Below are 25,499 nucleotides of genomic sequence, written 5' to 3' on the forward strand. Positions count from 1 at the left end.
CAGTTTATGAGCTGTCAGAAGTCGTTAGCAGCATAGAATTTTATCATGGCTTGTGTCTTTCCACACTCCCTGCCCTCATCCAAAAGCCTAAATGCATAATCACTCTAAGATGCCATAAACATTCTGACTAAACAAAAAGCCTGTGTGAGAGCTAGACCAGCTTTTTGAGGTGATGTTAACATTTTGAAAATAATTATTGCAAAGAGTCACTTTAATTTACTTACCAAGCCATAATTTAAAGCATGTATTGATTTTTTAAATACTTAATTACAATTGTATGTGAACCTCTTACATGTACGGTAAATCATTCTTTTGTTAAATTAGAAATGCACAATTGTTTTATGAAATACAAATCATTTTGGTAATGATTTGTCGTGTTATAATTGTCCACAATTACAGATGCCATAACATACACTTTGTATTGTGATGCGCAGATATGTGCCTCTTTTTCTAACCCTCACACGTTTTTACCTTTTTCAGACGCAGAATAGAATGAAGCTAATCTCAGACAACTATGAAGAGGAGCCACTGCACCCCCAGCACCACCCCCACCACTCCCACCATCTGCACACAGCGAACATGCACCACCGAAGTCTGCCGAGAGGGCCCCCACACGCCAACCACCGACCTCACATAGACCAGGTCAGGACTACACAGGCTGTAGTACCACTTAAAGCCAGATAGTTAAGACTTTAGTCATTAGAACTTTAACGCAAACCATGCCACAACCACAACTTGTGACTCTAACTATTCCCTGCTTGTCTCCATGGAGATGCTATTGCTTTGCCAGGAATTTTTCACATTATGGCATTAGTCATGTCTACCTTGCGTTCATTCAGTAACAAGTGTTTATATTCCTTTGAAATACCTAGAAAAGCCTGCTTTCATCTCAACAGACCTGCCCAGTAATGTGGCCTGGTGACATCATCTGCTTGTTTCCATGGAGAGAAATAAGTTTAATGTTTAATATTCTAGGCAAAGCAAGAATACCTCAATGGAAGTACCGGTAACCTGGATGAGTGTTGAATACAATTGGAAATCTTTGAAAGAAATATATAATAAATGATTTACAAATGATCAGATCCAAGTCCAAGTTATTGTACCCATGCCCAAGTTCCAGGTTATTAATCTAACATAAGTCTAAACCTATTTCAATAACAGCCTGACTGGAGTGCTCCATCTTAGGCTGCATACCATAGCATGAGGATCTAGCACTTTGAAGCATGATCTTGTTTACATAGTTTGCCACATCGCTGCCTTTGCAATCTCACATCCATCCCCTCCATCAGTCAATTGTGGTCGCACTTAACAGCTCTCAAAATCCCCTTTCTCAGCCCTATGACTTCCTGCCAAGTCCGGGTTATTCACATCATTTAGATAAGGTCCCTGAAGCTACAAACTGCCAAATGAGTGTTTTTGATGGATGGCGTTGTTGTGTGTGATTAGTTTATGTATCGTTCACCATCTTCACTGTCTGAGCATAGCATCCAGACTGCCCCAAGCATTAACTTTGTCTGCGAGTATGAAGACGAAAAAAAAATATTGTTATCAGTTGCATAAAACGTGTCGCAGGTGTGTACAGATGGTTTAGAGATAGACATGTGATCCTATGTTGATACTTGGATGAAACCACTAAAAGGCGGGTTTAGGAAGTATGTTACTCTCTTTCCATTAGCGGATGAAGGCTTTTCCATGTATAAACGTAACATAAACTCATCACAGTGCTATTGTTGTCAGGGAGCTTGACTGAGGGAGATTCCAAGTCTATAAAAATGAGAAATGTTTGTCTATTGCAATCTCTGTGTGTGTTTTAATCATTAAGCTACTCTATATATATGTGCGTGTGGGGGGATTCAGCAAGAAGAAATACCTGGGGATTTCCACCTGAGAGTGCTGCAAGAAGTGTTGCTGATACGTAGAGTATTTCTAACACTTAATTAACAAATCAGCGGCCTTTGTTAGAATTCAAGCCAAACATGCAGTGGGGATCCCCTTGTGTTTTAATATACACTGGCACTCAAACTTGCTTATTACATCACAGAATACCTCCGAGGCTGAACAAATACTTGTGGCAAAGGTAATAATCGAAATTATTATTATTTATTTATTCTCAATTGCACTTTTACTGTAAAAAATATACATCTTGCTCTGACTTGGAGAAGTTGACAAACATCATTTAGCGTTAAGGTTAAAAAATTTTCACACGCACAGATACAGACGTTAATATTACACTCCAAATGTTCTTGGTTAAGCACAAATGAAATCCATCTATTAAGGTTTGAGTTTAAGGATTTAATCAACTTTTACCCCAAGTTCACACAATAAATGCTGAGACATCTATAGCACAATTCTGTCACAACCCATAAAGTGAATATGTAAAGCATGTCACTGGATGTTATAGCATTTTATTGACAAAATCATTTGCATATTACTAAAGACACCCACCGTAAATTATTGCAACCAAAAAAGATTTCACATCAGTTTAGGAGCCTACAATTCTCCATGTGTTTCTGATTCCTAAGTTGCATTTAAACAATTAACCTTACTGGGAATGTCAAATATGGCAAAAAGTCAGAATCAGGACTTGTTGGGTATTGCATTCATACAATAATATTATACTAAGACCATATGCAAAAAACAACAGTGTCTACGCTGTTGACAGAGGTCACCCAGTCAACTTTTCCACATATCTGACCTTTGACCTTTAGAGGAAGTTCATCAGAGATCACAGCGAGGACCTGGAGGTGTGCATAGGTCAAAGTGAATGACAGATCACTTGTGCCTCAAATTAACCAAGTAGGAATATTTACACCAAAACTATTCAAGCACCAAGTAGAGGCAGAATCAGTGGTAGACTTTTTAAACAGACATCACATCACATGTTTAATTCTTGGTATTTTCTGAAGCTCAGCACAGGCCTGCTCCATGCATGTGTGAATTAGCACGTTACTGGCTGGTATGTGTTTGACCTGGCAGAATAAATGGCTATAGGTCCGGCTTTATTTACCAAACCTGTCACAACCATTCAGCGGCATGTTAGCGTTTAGTATCTAGCATGTTTTAGTGAAAGGCCATTATATCGATAGCTTAGCCGCTCTTAGGTGTAGCATACAGAGTTTACTGGTCTTGTCAAAATCACTCAGTCCAGCCAAAGAATGGACTGGAATGGAGCTTTTTCTGTAACATTATCAACTGTGTCTTAGTGTACGCTGAGTTTAGCATTACACAGACTACAGTCAGCTGCCAGCTCACGCTAACAATCGTAATGTACGTGTCTGGGTGAATTAGGCTTCTTAATAGCAGCACTCGTTCTGCACAGTTTCAACCTGAAGGAAATCCCGTGTGTTTTAAGTTATTGGTTTCTAACAATGATACCATTTCGACTAGAAAGCATTCCTTATGATATATATGCAGCTTTTCTGACTGAAAAACATATTTGATTCTTTTGATACAAACCAGGAGGCGTGGGTCACAGGAGAGGAGATGACACAACCATGGCACGGTCAGATTTACAGTAAATGCATGACAGTCGTACACTTCCAACCCAGGATTTTTTTTTTTTTTTCAGTCAATGGTATGTTGCCCCAAAATTGTATTTGCTGAGAATTTATTTTCTTGGGATTATAAAATACAACAGCAAGAAGGAGAAGGCATCGGGTGAGTTAGCTGGAGATTTGGGAATTGCTGGGAATGACTATTTATTGTATAGTATAACCTTTTAACATATGAAGACACTGTGGAAACAGTTGTCTTGTGTGAACTCCGAGGAACTTGTGAGAATTTTGGGTTAGATAGATACATGGTCACATCTTATAGATCTGAGAGCTTTAGCCAACAGCTGCTCAATCCCTATTAGGTCACTGATAGATTCACGGGCCATAGCTGTGACTGTAGATGTAAATTAGCCCAAGGCTAACTCTGGTACAATGCATCAAATGGCAACATTTATGTTCTAATTGTACATTGGCCTTTTTTAAATAAACAAATAAATAATAATAATAGCGTAGTCAACTAAGAATTTCTTTAGTCGACTACAAATGTCAAAGTTGAGCCAAATTCCCTAAAATTTCCTGTGTTTATTTGTAAAATGTGCTTTTTTTCCAACATATTCAAAATGGCTATTATAGAAAATTATACAATATTTCATACTTTTTTCTTTTATAGGACGATGAAGAGGGGATTTGGGCATGACAGCCACCTCCAGTGCACCTTTCATAGTAAGTCTTGGATATTTTCTTATATTATAGATCATACACTACTCATTTGTACAACCCATTTGCTCCATGTATTTTAATGACCTTTTTGCACAATGAGTTTCTATTGTGGGCTTTGGTGCGCATTAGCAGGAAACATGGATGGCACCACAATAACCACAGAAGTACCCCATTCTGACTGAAGCGGCTGTAATAAGACCTACTCTATTTCCTTTTGCATATGAATTTTAGTTGACTTAAGAGCCCTGCAGTTGAGTTTTATGGCTGTGTTTCTATAGAGGGCTTATGGGCAGGCTGCTTGTTCATATAGTCTTAAGGCTATGCTCTGCGCTCCTAGACCTGTACATACTTAGCAGGCTAAAAAGCATGTTTCGGGGCCCAGTGGTGATAAAAACGACAGAGTGAGGAAAACCAGAGATGAACTAGTCTGTCTGTCCGTGCCCTGCTCTTTCTGTAGTAAACTTTTAGCACCCCAGTACCCCACTCTGGTGCCAGTGTGTGGGGCACCTAATTACAATAGAACACAGAACAGTTAAGATTTCTTAGGCTGCAAGCTTAAAATGCATAAAATCAAGAATGTGAAGTCATAAACCATAATTCCTGTTTTGGGAGTTTATATTGAGCCCCCCATTGACTTTCAGGATGCTTTTCAATGCACACATGTACATAGAATGGGCAGTAGCCTTAAGCAATCGGTCTCAAAATGTGGTAGGAGTAGCAGTGTTGGTAGGCAGGCATCTCTATGTGTGTGTACTTTGAAGTCTTAGCACAGTTTTAGACAAAATGTATGTTTTGTTACAATTGTTTTAGTGCAGAAAGTAAACCATTTATTCCATACATTTATGTCATAGAAAAAATGCACGCTATTTAAGCCATCTGTGCACTCATACATGTGTTAATCCTGATAATAGCAAGACATTCCTACAATAGCATAGATAAAAGCCAGTGTAAGGAACATCGGTGCATGTGTTGGTGCATTTAAAATTGCTAAGAGAAAGAGTGAACCAGTCAGAATGATACTAATAGTTTCCAATGCATCTCATTCTTTGCCCTCAGTAATCCACAGGTGGACCATCACAAACAGATTCTCCCTCTAACCTCAATGACTTAGTGAGTTGTGCAGTCTGGGTTCATGCAGCTCTTTGGGTTAGTAGTCTTCATGTAAATTTGATAGCAAATAGTTTGTTTTTTGCAGCAATTACATCAATTTGTTCACGTTTTGTCATCATTTTTGCAAGTAAAAGACCATTTGAGAGCGCTAAAGTGCCCCACATATAGTAGTCTCTAATCCGGTCCATGTGTGCGGAGAATGCGGCAGTGTCAGGATTCACCGTAATGAAACAGACCACACTGCCCCCTTTCTCTGTCTCTCTCTCTTTCCACTTCCACATACTTTTTTTTCTTTCCACCTCTTCATTTATGTATACTCCTTCAAGGTAGTTGGACCAGTGACTAGTCCACTGGCCCACTATCTCCAATCAGATATGGCGACCGCACGTGTTTGTATCCGTCCCCATGTATTAGTGCGTCTTATCCAGATCTAATATAATAAGCCGGGGACATTAGCCTTTAGCACAAAGTGGTGTTGTGGCTAGCCATATCAGCGCTGCTCATCTATCCGCCCATGTTATTCTGGTGGTGTAAAACGTGAGCACAGCTAGCCGTTATTAGCCGGACGCTATGGGGAAACAGATGGGAGCTATTTAGCAGTATGTAGCTTCAGCCCAATAAAGCCTGACCAAATCCTTATATCCTGTCCCTGAATGAGTTCTGCTAATGTGAGCAAACAGAGATGACAGTGCAGATAGACAAACAGGCCACGATCGTTGTCTGTTATGGCCTGCTCTTCCTATATCTGCCTCACAGGGCCCAATAGGTGCCTCACCCTAGCCACATCGGATTGAGGGTAATGTATTCAGCCATTATGGATTTCCGAAATTGTTGTCCAGCAATGCCAGTTATCTTATCCTATTTAAGTAACTTCATGACATCTACACCCATAGACTATATGAAGAAGTGGACTAAGTGAGTGTAACGTCACCCATAGCATTCAGCTCCAGTCGAATGAAGCTCTAGCACTTATAGGGGCGAATTTGGGCTTTTGACCACTAGTGTATAGTATCTTATCTATAGTAGTATAGTATCTATAGTATTTATAGTATCCAAAGAGCCAATCCAGATCGAGGCTCCTGAAGGTAATGTCCCTTCCCTCCCACACCGGTTTAGCGGAGAGCAGCAGGTTTGATTGACAGTGTTGCAAACGCTAACAGAAGCGACCTCGGAGAAAGAAGGCGCCTGATTTGTCTGTTATTAATGTTCATATCTTGATTTATGCACACAATAGCAACATACAAATACCAGGATCACGGAGAGTGGGTTAATACGTACTTTTTAAGACCAAAATGACAAGACTCACTGCAGCAATTTAAGAGAGGAGTGACAATTTTTTTTTTTAAATGTAAACTGATTTGGAGTCAATGGAGCTGAAAGCACACCCATAATCACTTCCAATTTGGAATGCAGTGGCAAAAAACGGTAGCTATGTCCATTTAGATATTTACAGTCTATGTCTACACCACACTGAAGATCACCTTTAACCATGCTACTTGAATTGTATTTTGATCTCCAGCTTTCTTCCCTGTCTTGCCTATGTTAGTGCCCCATTCCTACATGACCAAAACCTGGGTCTTTCTTATGGAGAATCATGACTCTCAATGCAGAGCTGTACTTTGAGCTCCATAAAAAGCAAAGTGCTGAGTTGAAATTGGCAAGTTCAAGTGGTGCACGTCCAGGTGTTGACTTGGACTGGTTAGCTATGGTTGTGTTCGAGCGGATGCTGCGCTCTGATTGGCTCTTTGTGGTTGTGTATATGTCCTGCTGTTGATTACTAAGGTTTTGTTTACCCTCTTGGCCTCCCAGACTCGCCTCTAATGAAATAAGAATGTCCTTTTGGAGAGCACAAGTGGAGGGGGAAGCGCAGAGTGCACTAGGCCAAAAGGAGCATTTCAGGGGGAAGAGGTTTTCTGGAAACATTATGCTTTTATCCCACCGTGAAGTTATTTGTACTGAATGAAGCAAGGAGAGGCTCAGAGGCTTTCCAAGTGGGGGACAGAAATATGTTTGCATTTGAGAGAGCGGAGTGCCCAGGATTCTTCTGCTGTGCCATGTTTGTACTGAATATACAAATAAGAGAGTTGTTTTTTCCTGGAAGCATTAGATTCTCACAGGAGAACATCAGATATCTCAGCTGCTTATGTATTCTGCTAAGTTATAATGTTGTTAATGTTCCCTGTTGGTTTTCTTCAGCTTCACACTCGCTGTCCATAGCCAGCATATTACCCAACATCAACTCAACAAGACCTGACCTGACAATCAAAACGCTCACCAAACAAACATGATTTTATGAACTATTATTTATGAAAGGTGCACTTCATTTATCAATATTTTTTTGGGATGTTTTGTTTAAAAGCTCCAAGTGAAGTGCTTAGGCTGTCTCATTCCAAACCAAATCTGCATATTGGTTTATTTGTTTTTCATTTGAATACACAGTTTGTGTAATTTATTGGATTGAAGTAAACACGTGTACCAGTATTCAAATATGATTACTTGCACATCCCTGCTTTGTTATTCATGTATGCATTTTACCTTACGAAGCGTTTTGTTTTTGTTTTTCAAGATACTTACTCTTACTAGACCCTCGGCACTGGTTTATCAATAAACAGAGCACTTACATATGTCAGCTATTGTCTGCCCTGTATGTTTACCCATGGGCCTCCTCTCACATGTGTTTGAACAAGGACACGCTGAAGCTCTTTGGAGATCAATGAAGCGTTGCTTTGAGGTCACACAAGGTGTCTGACCAAAGCTATCCTTCAGTTCAGCTGTCAGCATCATCAGTCTGTGGGGTCAAAGATTACTCCACAAGGTTAAATATAGGTTAGAGAAGCCAATAATTGTAACACCTGAACACAGCCAGAAATCAAAAGATTTTTCTGCTGTAAATTTGTTGAAAATGTGATTTGGAGACTCATTGCATGTTTTACCCTGATTATAAAAAGAAACATAGTGTTGTAGCAGACCTATTATGCAAAATTGACATTCGGCAGCGTCACATAGTCATTTTAGTACAAATCAACAAAGATCCACTGCTTGTTAGCATGACGTGCAGCTATCTATAGGACAACTTCACGACTCATAGTTGTGATGATGTTTACGGCGACATCAGCTCTCATTCGGCACTGCAGTTTTCCCACACAGAAGTCACATGATGTGTTTATTTTGTTAAGTTGTTTTAGATTAATATTGTGATTTAAAATGTGCAAGTTATAACATAATGATCCATGGGTGTCATAGATTATAACTAAATTGCAGACACAAGCACAATATGTCTTAAAAATGACTTTTACAAAGCCTCAGGTTAAGTGCAATGGAAGATAAACCTGCACTTACATTGTGCTTTTAACATTACAGTTCACTTCCCACTAAGTTATTTCTCTTGCATCACAACTTTTTCCACGTTTAAGATGCCGGGAAATTGACCAATCAAAAATGTAGGGAAATCAATTCACACCAGCCCCTTTTTTTCCACAGAATGTAGTAAGAATGTATCATAAGGTTCTGTGTGTGAAAGGCTTTATGAAAAAAAAACAAAAAACATATTTGTATGTCTCTCAAGCCTCTCATCTGCCTGTACAAGCAGAGGATGTGTCATATTTAGCCTGTTGCACTGTTTGTCAGTTGACCATAAACACTGTTGTTAGAGGTGCACATGATACTTTGAAGAATCCGATGAAGCTGCTTTGTCATTGTCCACGTGTAAACCTGCAGACAGACAGGACCCAGAGTCACAGACGGAGGAGGAAGAGGAGATGGGAGGATGTAATGAAGAGCACTGTGGTGAGAGTCAGACAAGTTAGTTCTTGTATTCTCTGTGGTTTCCTTGAAGTTGTCTGAGGGATATCACAGTGTAGACTCTTGATACACGGATCATAAGGCCGTTGTCTGAGTAAGCCCCCTGTCTCCACCCACCACACACTCATTACACACGCTAACAAGGCCCCACACACATGCTCGCTCGTGCAAAGCTGCAATGTAAAGACACTTAATTATTGAGTGTGAAGATTACAGGTATCAGGCCTTCTTCATCAGTGTTAAACCATGCAAGAAGAATGTGCATGTTTGTTCTCATTTTATGGAATTAAATCCTAATTAGGCACTGCATATAATGTTGTCTAACTACACCTGTAAAACCTTAGTTATGTAACACAAGATTATCCAATGTTTGATTTGGTTATTCTTTTTTCGAACATGCAAGTACTTAGAGTTCTCTGAAGTCACTAGTGAGAGGTAAAGTGCCCTGTGTTTCCCTTCGCTATAAAAAAAAAAAACAAAAGAAAAAAAACAACATTTTGCTTCATTTTAGTCATTGACAAAACACCAAATGACACATAAAACTGTGGTTGCTTGTTTAAAACATCATCTCTTTCACAAGAGTGACTTGGCCAAGAGGTGAGAAGGACACGTCAAAAACATTACCAAGGTGCTAAGACTATTTGTCTGAGTAGCATAATTCACAATGTGAAATGGGAAAGACCACAATCTGATCTTATTTTTATGTGAAAGCAATATTGTCTGGAGCATTTTTCTAGGATTCTTCCTGCCACACAGAAACTGAAATGCCTTTGTGGAGGTCTGGCTTCACCACATTAACTCCTCTGCTATGCCTCATCTGACTTTGGCCTCGGCTGATAATAACATGAATATTATCATCATTTTCACACTATTTCCTTCACACATTCCAGGATGGTGGATGTCCATAGGCTGAAATAGTTTTGTGAACCATCTTGTCCTCCCCTTTCTGTCTCAACATGCCAGGTGTAATTCATTCAAGTCTGTAAACTCCTTTCTTTGCAAAAAAGGTTCATAAATCTGTTCATATTTTTCACTTTTTCCTACTCGATACCGATCTTTACATTACGGCCCACAAACACACAGGGCAGATATTATAAAAACAGCTCTGTGAAAGGACCAAAAGATGAAATGATTTGCTCCCCTCCTCCAGGATGTGTAGGTGAGTGCAAGAGGTAAAAGACATATATATAGTTATCCTGACAGGATTATAGCAGTGTTTTGTGAGATTATGGAGATGGCAGCACACAAAGGTCTTCCCCCGAGGAGACACTTGCACCTGGGAAGACACTGCGGAGTGTTAGGCTTAAGCCCGGAGCTGAGGCTTCAGTGTGAATGGGGCGCTCTGCCGGTTCTATCCCTGTTCAGAATGGATTACAAACCAAAGAGAAAGTCTCACATCCACAGAGGGCCTCCTGATGGTGGGAGGTACAGGGATTTAGAGAGGGGCCAAAGGGAAACACACTCTATTATCTATAAATATTTTATTTTGCAGTCATCTCTAGCTGTAAGAGCGATGGGCGATGAGATCACACTGATCATTTCAACAAGTCACGTGTGCTTTACACTCAAGAAACATCACATACTTAAACTTATTTAGGGCTGCAACTAAAGGTTTATTTTGGTAATCGATTAATCTGGTGTTTATTATTTCAATTAAATGATTACTTGTTAGTGTGTGACAGGTCCATGAAAATGTGAGAGAGATGAAGCTAAAGAGGTGTGGCTTGAGAGCATCTTATAATTTATACATTTATAGCAGAATAGTTTTTTCATTAACATGTTTTTACACATATCTTCAGATCATTTTAGGGCAAACACTGCTTTGTGTGACTTATAAAACTCTTCTCTCAGCACTTGGTATGTTTTGGAGTCTGTGTATAGACCAGAAAAAGGATTATTCGATTACTAAGATGGAATGAAAATACAGACTGAAATATATATCAATATATTGATATATTGGGCCAATATTCATACTTTTTATATCGGTTATTGCCTCAAATCTCCAGCAGAGGCTGATATTTAGTTTGGCCTTACCAGCTGCATAAATACATATAAAGCTTTATTTGAATGCTTTAATTCAAGAGGGTACTGCAAAAATGTGACTGCTCTCTTATCCAGTTTGTAGTAAAACAGGGTCGTGAATGAGTTTGAACCAAATTCAAATTAGAAAATTAGAGAACGGCCAAATTCAGCCCTACATTAACCATCGGTTTCTCTAGATTATAAAGAACCTGTATCGGCATCGGCCATAAAAAAAAAAAAAATAAAATAAATAATTTTAAAAAAAGATCAGTCAATCTCCAATTGAAAACATAACAAAGCAATAGTACTTGGGTTTTTTTTATATACACTTTAGAGAATTACTGAAACATTGCACAATAAAAAAGAAGAAAAATAATATAAAGGATTTATTTATTTTACAATATAATATTTGTTTATTGTATTTTCTTTGATACAGACAAAATATGTGATATAGACAAAATTATTGTAGTTAAATGTATGTATTGATCGAATAAAAAAATCTGTTATGTTATTTTTTTCCTTGGCACAATGCCTTGAAAAAGCTTGAGTTTTGAATTTAAAAAAAAAATAAAATACATGTTTACTCTTGTTCAGTTCGATATTGCAACACTTGCCTTTCAATAACTATCTTTGAACTGCCAGTCAACATTAGGAACCACTAATTAGGCCTTGTATAACAGTAGGTCGCACTTTATGTCTCACGCTAGCAAACATCACTGCCTCCAGAGAGCTTGTAAAAAAACACGTTTATAAAGTCAACAAATAGAACTGAGCTATTTGTCAAAACAACTCATCCAAGAAGATGTTTTCCTTACACTCAATAGAGCCGATGCCATCCAACTGTCGATATAAAATGTCCATGTTTCATGCATTTGTTCAAAGTCTGACACATTGACCTATTGCTACGGGGTTCTTATTAACTGAACTTGTGAAATGGTTTAAAGGATGTTAAAAAAGTAAATATCTACCTCTGATGCTTTGACACGTCAAAAACACACAAAGTTGCAACAAAGTAGGTCAACAAAGGTATTTCAAAATGACTGGATTTTACAGTTAATTCAATCCATGATCCCTCAGTCACATGTGTCTCAAAGTGAGCAATACAGTTGAGTCTGTTTTTTGAGCACCTGCCACCATTTGTTTATTTGATGCTCTTTTCTAAAAGGTTAAGATATACTTTGTTGATCCCTCATGTGCACAATTTATTATCTGCGTTTGACCCATCCTTCAACCAGTGCCGCTGGGGCAACCTGTCAGGAGCAGTGAGCTACTGCCATACAGCGCTCCACATGTTGAGTTAGCCTTGGTCGGGACCACCTTAGCTGGAGGATTTGGAGGATATGGTGCATGCGTCTTTGGTTGATGGGGGAAATCAGAGTGCCCGGAGGAAACCCACCCAGACACGAGGAGAACATGCAAACTACGCACAGAAAGGCCCAGGTGACCTGGGAATCCTACGTAACACAAACCAGAAATTAAATTAATATTCTTGTATTTAAAAACTGTCCCCAAGAAAAGCACTGCTTTGATCAAAATGCTTGTCCCACACACCCGTCTTCCTTACGATTAGGTTTGTCAGTGAAACCTTACAGTTTTATGCCCCGCACAGCCCTCTGTCATTAGATCAGTCCAGACAACCAGATTAACCCTGGAGCCGCCCTGTGTCCCTCACATTCTACCTACTGTATATAATCCTCACCATCAAACCAGTGACCTTCACAGTCAACATGAATTTGCCCATGCCACATCACACTCTCATAAGACCAGTGAGAGCCACTTTCTCCTCACATTATCTGAAGTCTGCACCTGTAAGATGACATTCAGCAAAGGATTATGGTCCATGTAAGACCCTCCTCAGTTTACAGAGCCACAGCCAAAAGGGGATCTACAGGCAGCATGGGCACACAGGCACACACACACACACACACACACACACACAGGGGCTGTTGTAACACAAGTGTAGTTTGTGAGGTGCTCTCTCACACTCCTGTCCATGTGTCCTCTGCTTTCGACTTGTCATGCTTTTTTGCTGCAGACCAATGATGGTCTGTCTTCTTCAGAAAACAGTTTTCTTACACACTCTCCTTTTGCAACTCAGCCCAAGTTAAACTTTACTGAGTAACTGGCATGGTGGAGTTAGCCTTTCTGTATGGAAACTCTTCTGTTTTAACATTTAATTTTTTCTTCTACATGCAGGGCTCCAGACTAACCGTCAAAAAAAAAAAAAAAAGAACATGATTTGGGTGCACCAAAGCCTGTCACTCATTTAAGCCTTCTTTATGTGTTGTCTTTACATTGCCTCAACTTACCTACTTACTTTAACTCAGATGTACAATTTATTCTCTGTACTACACTATGCTCTATATTATTAATAAATAAATAAATAAATAATATTTCAATAATTACTTTTTATTTATTTATTGAAAGTTATTTATTTGATCAAATAACATTAAGAATTTACCTTACATAGTATCTTATTTGAGTGAAATTAATCAAAAACTAGGCAATAAATATTGGCTTCAAAAACTAGTCGGAGTGAGATGTCATCATCTTCATTTAACTAAACAAAGTATGGAGGATCTGCATGTTTGAAGCTTCTCTTTAATGGTAAATATTGTATCTCATTCACAAATAGATGAAAAAATCAAAACTTATGAGTGTGGTGCATATTAATCTCTGCACACCAGAGCGTTATAGGTCTGCTCAGAGGTGAGGCCAGAGTGTTTAAATAAATGCCTTTTTATTGTCAATTAAAAGAATAATTTAAGTGTGTTGTATATTATTTAATCTGTGTTTATAATGAGCAGAGAGGACACAGGAGGAGGCATGTGATGAGACTGTCAGGTTCACCCAAGGAACATTTTTAGCAGCACCCGACAAAATTTTAGGTGCACTCTGAAGCCCCAACATGGCTCTTCTGATGGGCTAATGGCATCCATAAGAAACTGAATCTGGCAAATGCTTTATCACAGTATTTGTTTGTTGTGTATTTCTTTTTGCTCAATAATATAACATCTTAGCCATGGATGAAAATATAATTTGACTATAACCATTTATTTTATTATTATTAATTTTATACATAAGAATCATACTTTTTGTTATCATGTTTTGATATCAATCTGCTTTATTTTCTTTAAAGACTAGAGCATAGTCAAGAATATGATTATATATTCTAACTCCGTACATCATATAAATATTCAATATTAACAGTATCTTTGATGATTCTTTGCTTCTTTTTCTGAACAGTGTAACGGTTTCCTCCACATTGAGACTCATTCCATCTGAGAGTGAAGACAGCTTTTCTGGTTTGTCTTGTGCTAAAGAGAAACGGTCAGGACCTCTTAACAAGCTGCTGTATTTGGGTCACATGGACTGTACGCAAACGTCTTTTTCAAATCCTAACTCTAGGGGTTTTCTGGCTGCGTCTGGAGAGGATTCATATTGGAATGTGTTCTGATTGGGTTAGACAGCGATCCTTCTCTGATTGGTTGTTTATCCCCGGGCCTCCACTTTGGGGGTTACTTTGAATCAGTGGATCTTCAACGGTGACTGTTGATTGGTCTGTTTCTTTTCTTCTTGTGTGCTCTCTCCATCTCAGTGTCTTGTTGAGTGCCACTGGCTGTGTGTTTGATGTGAGTGTGTTTGACGGACTAAAGCAAAACCAGCAGTGAGTGGGCTGCTCTGTTCTCCTGCCGAGTCGGGATACATAAGGTTATTTTTTATTACAACAGACAATTAATGAGGTTTTGGGTAAAAATAATGTTATGAGGAGTAAACTTTGTGTATATGTAGTGTTGGTTGCTGTCCATATGCATTTCTTTCAGCTTCTGGGGAAAACGCATTCACTTTTATCCAGGCTTTGCACTGGCACAAGTGCTGTAAAAGTTTTTTTTCCCAGATACTTACTCTCGAATTATTGCACCACTAGTAGTACAATGTAAACCGCAGTATTGAAAATTATTAATAACAGAAACAGTTCCATTGACTTTCTCTTCAAAACTGCTGAACTGAGAGGCCTTTTAATTTTTATTTTAATAAGTTTAGGGGTATGGACGGGGATGGGGGTTGTAGAAAACAGAAATTTCCTGAGCACTTGTGCCTCAAATGTAGGACAATACAGGATTACGCAAACAAGAATAAATCAAAATGCAACTCTGAGTAAACTAATGCTGTTACAATAGGGTTAAAAGATCATATAAGTCAATTTTGCATAGTATTTATATATATATATATATATATATATATATATATATATATACAAGGGACATAACCAACAATATAACAGTAAGAAAAATGTTAATGTAGGATGCACAGAACCATCAGCCAGCACTTTTGATTGAATACCTGTGTCTACAGAAGTGACTCAATTCCTCACTAGTTACAACTATTAACTCTAAGAATGCTTGAAAGTAGAGTTAAAAATGTGGTTTTATGATCAGTTCCTCTTTTACAGTCTTAAGCTTTATCTGGATCAAAGTTAACACCAGTCATCAATAGGTCCCATTGTACATTGGCTCCGCCGCAGTATCCGAACAGGAGTGGCCTACAGCTCAGGAGGGTGTGTACCAGCCCTGCAGCCATGGGATTATCTGCTGCGCTGGGTGGTCCCCCTCCCTCTGCACCTGAGTCTGGAGGTGTTCACAGACTGAATCAGGAATGCAAAGATGATTGTAGCTTTAGTTTTAAGTTTTATTTCTGAAAATATTATGCTTTCCATGGAGGGCTATCAGAAAAGTATTCTTTGAGATTGGTATAAGGCTGTCTTATTGGTGTACGGACCTGCGTTGAATTTGTAACATCAACCCTGTAAATGTGCTCTGCTGGAGACCTTCCATTTATGCGCTGTGGCTAGTATGTGAAAACTGTGGTTGTATTATGCTGCGGTCAAACCAGATCTGGCATGAAGAAATGTACTCGCTCACTGTGGCAAACAGCGGGTGGGACAGGAAACGGTGCGGGCAGGAGCATGGGGCAGGCAGCTACATCAGCATTCCTCATGAACAAGATCGGAGTTTAATCTGCAGCATCATGTTTGGAGAGTTCATTTATCTAACATGAGGCTTATTCTGACTGCAAATGTATGAAAGATATGTTTATTCAGATTATTTTATTGAACAAATTTGATCTTGTAATCCATGTGTCTTAAAGTAACATATAATTCCTACCACATTTTACCTTTATAGTTTAAATAAATAAAAGTACTCGGAAAGCATGCACCACCGCTAAAACATTAGCTCTATCTTGTAATGCATTTGACCCATCCTTTAATGCCTGTCATGTTTTACTGCAGTACAGAATTCAAACTTGATGTCACGCAAATGATTATAAATTTAAACCATTAGCCATCAAAACACCTTTCAAAATTTTTACCCAAACCTTCAAACAATGAAACGATGATAACTCAATAATGATTTTTAAAATGTCAGAGTTTTTCTGTGTTTTTGCACTTGTTGCTCCCACATGCACATGGAGAAAGTGCGCACATGTTCCCCATAAGCCTTGGACAGGTAGTGTGACAGCAGTGGAGCGCTCTGAGCTGCTGTAGTGATGTGAGGGCAGTCAATGTAAACACACTGTCACACACATAAACATGGACCCTCTCCGGTTTCACTGCACACTGGGACCAAACGCAGCCCGCTCTTATAAAGAATGTATTTGTGTAATTTGTTTATGTGAGATTCCCGAGCCCTAATGGGGAAATGGCTTTCTCTGCATCAGCCTACACCTGAGTTCAATTTCACTAGCTCTCTCACAGACAGATCATAAAGATGGCATACCACAGTCAGTGCAATCTGTCTCTCTCCTCTGCTTTTCATTTTAATTTCTCTCCTCTCTCGCTCCACTGCATTCTTCATAGCCCTCCATAACTTTAATTTGCTCCTTCATCACCGACTCGATGAATTATGCCGTCCACAGAAATATGTGGCAATATTGAGGTAATATTGAGTAACAGGTGAGTTAGGACTGTTTTCTGAGTGCGATTCTCAGGCTTGCTATGACATCTGTGTTTTAAAGGGATGTTTTGTAGCTAGCATTAAGTAAGTAATCTTATTTGTTTGCATTTCCAAGGAAGGAATTCGCAAACAGGCACAAAAAATGTGACACATAGCCCATAGCTGTGAGAAATCGCTCCTAATTAGTACAAGCTCCCAGCCAATAAAGCTAGTCTGCTGGCATGAACAGCAGCATATGTGTTGACGTATGTTTGACTCAGTCCGAAACAGTGTCCAGGAATCAAACAACAAATCACTTATCAGTCAAAGTGTTTTGTGATCTTTCTTCCTTTACTGTTGTGCAGCCAACTGTACACCCAGAAGTGTTGATCTGCACAGCTCCTCAGACATGTGTTTAGCAGAGCCCGAGCCTCAGCCTGTACCACACTGCAAATGAGCTCAAGTGCAGGCCGGAGAACAAGACCCAAACATGTGTTTGCTGTGTTTTGCCTTCTAATTACTTATATACATAGTTATTTCTCTCACACAGTGTGTCAAGTGTGTGCGTCTGGTTGTTGTAACACTGGGCTTTGTGTCTGGCTCTGGTGAGCTGCACAGCAGGCATTCCATTCAAGCTTACGCTGATGACTCGGTAATAACAAGGCTCTGCCATCATTTGTTTGTGTGTATGTTTGTCTGTGTCTGTGAATGTGTGTTTCACTTTCAAAGGAATCACTGCAGCATGTTTACACAAAAGACCACACCTGAAAACTTATGACAAAGCATCCTCATATCAATGCACCATTGTCTTTTCCTAAAGTCACATGACGCACTCAGTCTAAGATCTTACCATATTTGCTTTTCATTGGTTTAATTGCACTCGTAAGACCTAACACTTACGGCACATATTTTTTTTAAACCCTCTGATCTGTTCCTCTCAAAATAGCAGTAAAATTGTTGTTCTGTAGGCTGTAATGGTGATTATTTTTCAAAGGAAAGCAATTTGCCCGTAATACGTCTAAAAAGTACTTTATGATAACCTAAAGCCAGGTAGACTTCAGCAGGCATCCATAATAAGCCCCTCTCGGCTCAGCACTTGGTCTGGTCTGGACAGGCTTTTTCACTTGCTCCTTCATAACTGAACTGTACAACAGAGGGCTTTCTAAAGTTACAAGTCAGCTCTCTTCCATACCGATAGGCCCCATTGATCTAATGGGAGCTTTTAGAGTGTATTAAACATAGAAACCACCTACTGAGAGCATACTTCCCTCCACAGCAGGCCTCACAGGGCTTTGCCAGATCAGCTAAGACTCTGCCAGTGCAGTGTCTGCAGCCAAATGGTGAGTCCAGTCCCACACAGAGCACAGATCAGAGCCAGCTCCGGCCTTATCAGTGATGTCAGCTGTTGTGTTAGCTTTACCAGCTCTGCTTTCCCTTATCCTGCTATTAAACACACACATTATGCTTTAACCGATACAGAGAAAAGTCACAGAACGATTAGGTTTTGTGTATCTTGGATTCATGCAAGAAATTCAAATTTTCTGACTGTTGAGGTTGCACAGATGGAGCACTTTCTGTTTGTATGGCCACATGCATGATGCCCTCTGTGTGAATGTGTAGACCTGTGTGGGAGGGTGATTGAGGTAACATACCATAACTTTATCATAAGCAGAAACAATATTAACAACTGCTGAAAGATGTTTTGAGGGCATTTCTCGGATTCCTTTTTGGCAAAAGAAAAATAGGAAGGGATGAGAGTGTGCGGGGGAATCAGGGGCGGTCAGCAGTGTAATGAATGTCTGTGGATATTTGTGTGGTTTGCTACAATGGTCAGTGTAAGCTCTGTAGTCTTTGTGGCATTGCTAAACTCAGGAAGTGGCGCTTGACTGACTCTTCCTTTGTGTTTGTCATACAGTGTCACACGTGTGTACAGGAGCGCCATACTTGTTTGCTTTTCTTGCCAAGTAAAAATGCTTTCTTCTTCTGGTGACTGGCTTTGGTGTTAGCTGACGAGTGTGCAGGTTGTATGCATGTGAATGGGCCTGTGGGGGACGGAGAGAGTGCTCGCCTGCTAAACCCAGGGTCTTGGCTGAGTGCACTTGTAAAGGCACAGGTTGACAGAGAGGATTGAGCCTGTCATCTCCAGGATTAGGTTAAATGAGTGAGACTGACAGACAAGACAACAGTGGACACTCGCAACACACGCATTCTTCAGACGGTGTAAAATGGTCTGTTCAGGTAATTAGATCAAGGTGGTGTATCAAAGTTATGTGTTCCGTCCAAGTGGAGGTGCGTGTAAGCAGGCAGTTCAATCACTCTTGCACAGTGAGAAAAGAATAACCTGGTATTAGCTGTACAAACGCTGCACTCACACTCGCATTGATATAGTTTGTTCTGCACAATGTACGTGACTATCAAAAAAACATTAAACTTTGTGTTTGTTTAAAAATATTACAATTATTATCCTGGATTAAGTGTACAATAAGTAGCATGTGAAAACTACATGAAATAGAAGAAATGTCAAAGATTGCAGCGTTTGAGATTAGACAAGTGGCTCTTGCACTATCTCACAATGGTGATTATGTAGACTGTCCCTGGACTTAAACTCTAATCTTCTGCAGTGTAGGATTCTGGTGGGGGGTCAGATAATGGGTTGTCTCATTGGTACAGTATGGATTTCAACTTTTTATCTTGCATTTATTCATTTACTATTCCCATTATTATCCATTTTCGTTGTGATTGGCACTTCTGGTTAAGCGGGAATCCCTTAAATTCTTTCAGTAGGGAACTAGAGAAGCATCTTGTTGATAAAATATTATATTAAGTAGGTTGATTTGTGTAAAAGATTAAAGTCCACAGACAAATCAAACCATTTTTTTTTTTTCTGGGTGGCACATTTGTAGCCTGTCTAAAGCACATTTGGTGTCAAGATTGGCAGCTCTATGTAAAATCACACGACCACAATGATGGTATAATAATGGCAGTATCCATGGCAACTTCAGAAGTAAGGTCAATAAACCATTCATAAAATCATTTGATCCATTTGCTCCTAGAGGTCATTGCAGTTCAGCCCATATCAGCCATTCAAAACATATTTCACTTGTGTTTATTTCACAGTGACAACCCATATTTATGTATTTAGCATATTTCATTGTTTTATGATTTAATCTTATTTCTGAATCTATATTTCTTCCAGACATCATGCACGGCCACATATTTTACAAACAAACTGAAAATCTTGTGCTTGTTGATTTCAAGGTTACGACTCCGTGTTTGCCATAACCGCTGCACTAGTCCTTTCTGAATCTGCTCATTCAGATAGCCGCAGATAAGGACGGTATGAGGCAGTTAGATCAGCTGCCCAGTTCTGGTACACTGGGTCAGATTCACTTTGAGTGGGATGTTTAGCTTTCATCTTATCTCCAAAACAATGACACTAGCTTCAAAGAGCGCTGGTCATTTTTACTGGAACTACAATTAGTGTTGATGTTAGTTACGTATTCACAAAAAGCTTCAGGACTGGGTTTAATGAAGGAGCGAGCTTAGCATCAAAGAGGAGAATACAAGCAACTTTCATAGGGACACACACACACACGCAGATGGAATAGCCATGTTGTCACAGAAACATAAGAGGCAGACCAGTCTTGTAATTTTCAAACACATTACATAACCATCTCCATAGGGGTGGATGTAACGTACGGTGTCAACTTTCAATATCTACATACATATCCACATTAGGACCAAATTTTTAAAAAATGGTTGGTTTTATTAGTTCAGAGCATTGTATCATTTTACTTTTGTTTGCTAATAATCACATTGCAATATTGTACGTAGTTACATAATTTTTCATGTCTTTATTAGTGTTTTATAGGGGCAAAAACCAGCCTTTCCTATTGGTAACATTGTATTTTAACATGAAATATTCAAAAGGTGAATCCACAAATGTTAAAGCTGATCATTTCTATAACGACACACCCAAGAACTCAAAAATATTCAGCATTTTAACATGAATTTCGTCTGCCTCCCATCTGTATTAAATATCACAGGCTTATAGAATGTTGTGATGTCACCTGAAACCCAGCAGAAGCTCCAGATGTAGTGTATGTTCTCATCAAATACACTGTACATGTAATTGTCAGTATTGAATTACATAAAGCTGCACCAAACCACATTCCTCACTATATTACTCCCATTTGTCAATTTCAGATATTACAGATATTTCTATTTGCAAAACCAAGTCGCCACACTTCCAGTAACAGCCCTGGTCCAGCTGTGTTTATAGAACTGAAGCATCTCTTAATGTTACAAGAGCACTAAAGGCCGGGCATTACTCTGTTTGGAAACATGAGATAGTCCCAGGCCTAAGAATGACCCTCCAAACCATTTGTTGGAAATCCTCTCAGTGCTCTAAAGGTTTACGAGCGCGCACATGTTTGAGTTCGGGCCCGTTTTAAGGCCTGCGTGCTGGTGTGCATAACTGCATGTCTCTGGTGCCTTTGAGCTGTGTTAAGGTGTGTTTGGCTCTTTGAAGTTCGGCATCAGGTTTGGGGAAAAAAAGAGGCTTGCTTTTAGAGGTGCAGCGTGCTGGTGTGTGTGCCGTGTATACGTGTGCATGTGTGTGTCTTCCTGCAGAGTGGATGTGGTTCACCTTGCACTGGCCACCTGTAAGCTATCGACAGAAATTAGCCTCTTTAGTCTTGATGGTTTGCAGAACACAGGAGGAAGGGGGCGGTGAAAAAGTGGCAGGAGGGCTTGCTGGGTAGAATATTTGAACTTTTTTTTTTTAAAGTGCTCTCTCTCTTTCTTTCTTTCTTTCTCTCTCTCACTCACTTTTGCTGCCCTGTACGAGAAGGCGAAGGTTAGACCAGGCATATTCTATACAGTGGGACCATTTGTTTCTCATTTGTCTCCACTGGACATGCTGGGTCTTTGGCATTTTGAAGTCTACGTGTGTCATGTTAGCTCAAGGCCTAAACCTGCCGTACACCTATACTTTGACGTTTCCAATCACACACAAGCGGCTCTCATTATATGCGGTAAACAAACAAGTCATTAATACCGGCCTGTAGGCACACACACACACACATACATGCAAATTGTGACCACGCCCCTTCCTTTAAGTTCCGGCAGTCTGATTGGCTGTAAGCTCCAGGCTAACGATTCGGTTCTTGTTTTCCTGCTTCCTGTTCATTGCTGGAAGACTTCCTTTATCATCATATGGTTGCGATTATAAGACACTTTTACAAACACAATAGATATAGGATAAGCCACAGTCCGCTTGTCAGATAGTGTATGTGATATTATTGACCAGAAGCAGTGCAAATAATGAGCATCTGTGATTACTTCTCTCTCTCTTTGAACGTTTGAATGTACGTTTGTGCTTTCGAGTGCCTGTCCCTTGTTCTGTGGCCAGGAGCTGGTTTGGTGCGATGGTTAAGAGTCTGACTGGTGCTGTTGTGTGTTATTCTGCAGACCAGCCTGGCACCAGACTTCACAGCTGGGCTATTGATCTGCACACGAGGTGATTTTGTGAAAACAGCAACTTTGTCAAAGGCTAAATCGGGTTATTGTCTATTTTATGTTCCAAGACTTTGGTCGTCAGATTAAACATGAACATGAGTGTTTCAGTTGAGTGAAAATCTGTTTTACTTCTTTGCTTGAGTTACACAAATGTGGGTTTAATCCATAGACTGTAAATGGGCAGAGCTAACCTGCTAGCTGCCACGTTCGAAGTAAGAAGTGAGCATGAGCGGGCTTCCGGCTTCATTGACTCAAAAAAACCTGAAAAACTGTCATCCCTCTATCCGTAACTGTTGCAATCAGGCTCGTCATTTTGGTCTTAAATTGTTCGTATTAACCTGCTCTACATGGTCCTGGGATGGTTTTTATTTTGCTATTGTTTCCGTAAATCAAAATATGAACATTAATAAGAGATAAATAGGGTGCCTTTTTTCCTAGAGGTTGCTCCCGCTGGTTTGATTGACACCAAGCTCTTGCTCCCTGCTAAATCAAGTGCTATGGGTGACGTCACACTCACTTAGTCCACTTCTTTACACAGTTTATGGTTTAATCGTGTAAGCTTGTTTGCTGCAATATGACTAAGGAGTTCGATCACAGTACAAAGGAGCCAGTTACATTGTGAGGTTGATTCCCAGTTCCAGCAATTTGTTGAATGTCCCTCTCTGAATGGGATTTAAACCAGCAGGTGATAAGTATGTCTTAGGATGGAGGCCTATAGGATGACTAAAGAGTTGGTGGAGTTAGTAGTGTGCAAGGTAGATATAGGGATATAGTTAGATGATGGTAGATGAGTAATTGGATGCAGCCATATTGTAAAAGAAACCTAACAAATACCATTACACTGCACCAGTGGAGACTTCAACTATAAGTGGTGTCTCGTTCTGGCAACAAGTTATTGTAGATGTGACTTCATTCCAATTAAGTAAACTCAGACAGGCTCAGAAATGTTGTTTATACATTCTTTGAAATACGCATATGAAACTTCAAAAGATTGCGTTCCAATAAACATGACACGTAAAACATATGACAGCAGCTTAAATAATAATAATAAAAATAAAAAAAACACTTCATAATTTCACCAGTTTGTTTAGCACAGGCTGCTCTTTCATCATGACGTAGCATCTTTATGTTTATCGAGCCCACGCCAAGTTTAAAGCTGTTGTTCTTCGTCTGTTGTCAGGCTGATTTGCGGGGGAAGTTACATGTATGTGTGCAAAGCAGCCCACTCTGCCACGGGAAATTGTTAGTAAATGGCCTCCAACTGCTGGCCTTTTAGCTCCACAAACACAACCTGAAGGGCGGCCCCACATCCCCTCTGTGGACCACTCCCACCCCCTCACCCACCGCTTCACAATTCACCTGCCCAGACAGCGTCCTTCCCTCTCTATTTGCCCCCTCTCTCCGTATTGCTATTCTGAACTTAGACATTTCCATACCTATTCATCACTCCAAGGGCCCCCCTCAACATCCATCCTTAACATACACACAGGGAGCCATTCCTGAGTGGGTAAATAGACTAAATTGTGGCTGACCCCCGGAGGTTAGCAGGGGCCAATCTCTCTTTTCATGTCAAAGCCATCTGAAGGCTGATTGGTTGATTGCCGAGCACTCGGTTTTCCAAAAGGCTCCCTTGTGCTGCTGTAATTGCCCTATCGAGTGCAAGTAACACACATCCACACACCCACTCTGCGCACGGAGACGCACACACAACAGCCTTACAGCCAAATGACTTAATTTGTGTTAATTGCAAAATGACAGAAGTGAATTGGGCGCGGGTCAGAGGTGACACAGGTTGGAGGGGAGGGTGAGAGGATGTGGAGATGTTACTACCTCATGTTTGTCCTAGTGGATTTATTAACAGATGGCAATGACATCCATGGCGCATACACTTGGATCAAATATTTCTCATCTAAACTTAGCCGTCAACAGACCTTAAAGCCACAGTTTGTACCTTTTTAGCCCCAAAATAGACTAAAATACAAGCTTTTTCCAATTTGGTTGTGCTTATTCCACTGAAAAACATGCATCCTTACTTTCAGCATTCTGCACAAACCTGTTTCTTATCTGGATTTGAGGCAATAATTTTCTACAAATCTTATCTATCTCCATGAAGAATGTTCCAAAGTATGGTTTTAACTCTCCATTTCCATGGAATCATGCAGGAGGCATTCCACTTCCAGAAAGTTACACACTGTACCTAAAATTTCGCCTTAAGAAAAGCAAGTCCCTATAGTGAAGAAGCTTTTATTTGTGTGTTCAGATTAATTTCGTTGGCATGATTGTGCAAGTTCAGATAAAGCCATATTAACAACAAACAAACCATAGATTCTAATTTTGGCACCGTTTTGACATCGCACCATGACACAGCCCATAGTTTAAAAATTAGATGTAGACAGCTGCAAATTCTGTTATCTGCCACCAATAAGAGAATGAAAACATGCCTTTACTGCAGCTCTCTACATTGATAACATTACTCAAGCAGCGCTCCCTCACTTCCACGTTTGTCCAGTTTCTGCTCAGTCTGACGTGTGCGTGTGTGTATTTACCCTCTTCAGCCCGGTATATTTGTGTGTGACTACCAGGCTCTCTGAACGGGCCTTATAGCGGGCAAACCATTTAAGCCATCATCATTACAGAGCTGCCGGGACAGAGGTGTGTTTTAGCAAAGGACGTAATTGGCCCATCATCCTCGCATGTGTAATCTTCTCATATTCTATCCAAACACTCCAAGTTATTCGGCATAATAGAAATGTTTTAGGTGGGGCCTCTGCAATGTTAAACAGTGCATCTGAGCGTCACTCGGGCTGTTATTGTTTAGAAGAGACAGGCTGGGATATGGATGGTTGAGTGCGTACTATCAGAAGCCCTGGAGTCATTTATTCTGCCTTCATGGACTTCC

At 39.9% G+C, this 25,499-nt stretch overlaps 1 protein-coding gene across 1 annotated transcript in view; it reads left to right on the top strand.

Annotated features, from left to right (window-relative positions):
* Positions 1-25,499, top strand: part of LOC117373028 (ERC protein 2-like) — a 118,175-nt gene that overhangs the window by 89,912 nt on the left and 2,764 nt on the right. The window contains 2 exon segments of the mRNA XM_055223075.1: positions 481-642; positions 4,165-4,217. Of these exon segments, the coding sequence (XP_055079050.1) occupies positions 481-642; positions 4,165-4,191 (189 nt within the window). The 3' untranslated portion in view covers positions 4,192-4,217.

Source organism: Periophthalmus magnuspinnatus, chromosome 7 (genome assembly GCF_009829125.3).
Source record: "Periophthalmus magnuspinnatus isolate fPerMag1 chromosome 7, fPerMag1.2.pri, whole genome shotgun sequence".
In the NCBI taxonomy this organism is placed as follows: Eukaryota; Metazoa; Chordata; class Actinopteri; order Gobiiformes; family Gobiidae; genus Periophthalmus; species Periophthalmus magnuspinnatus.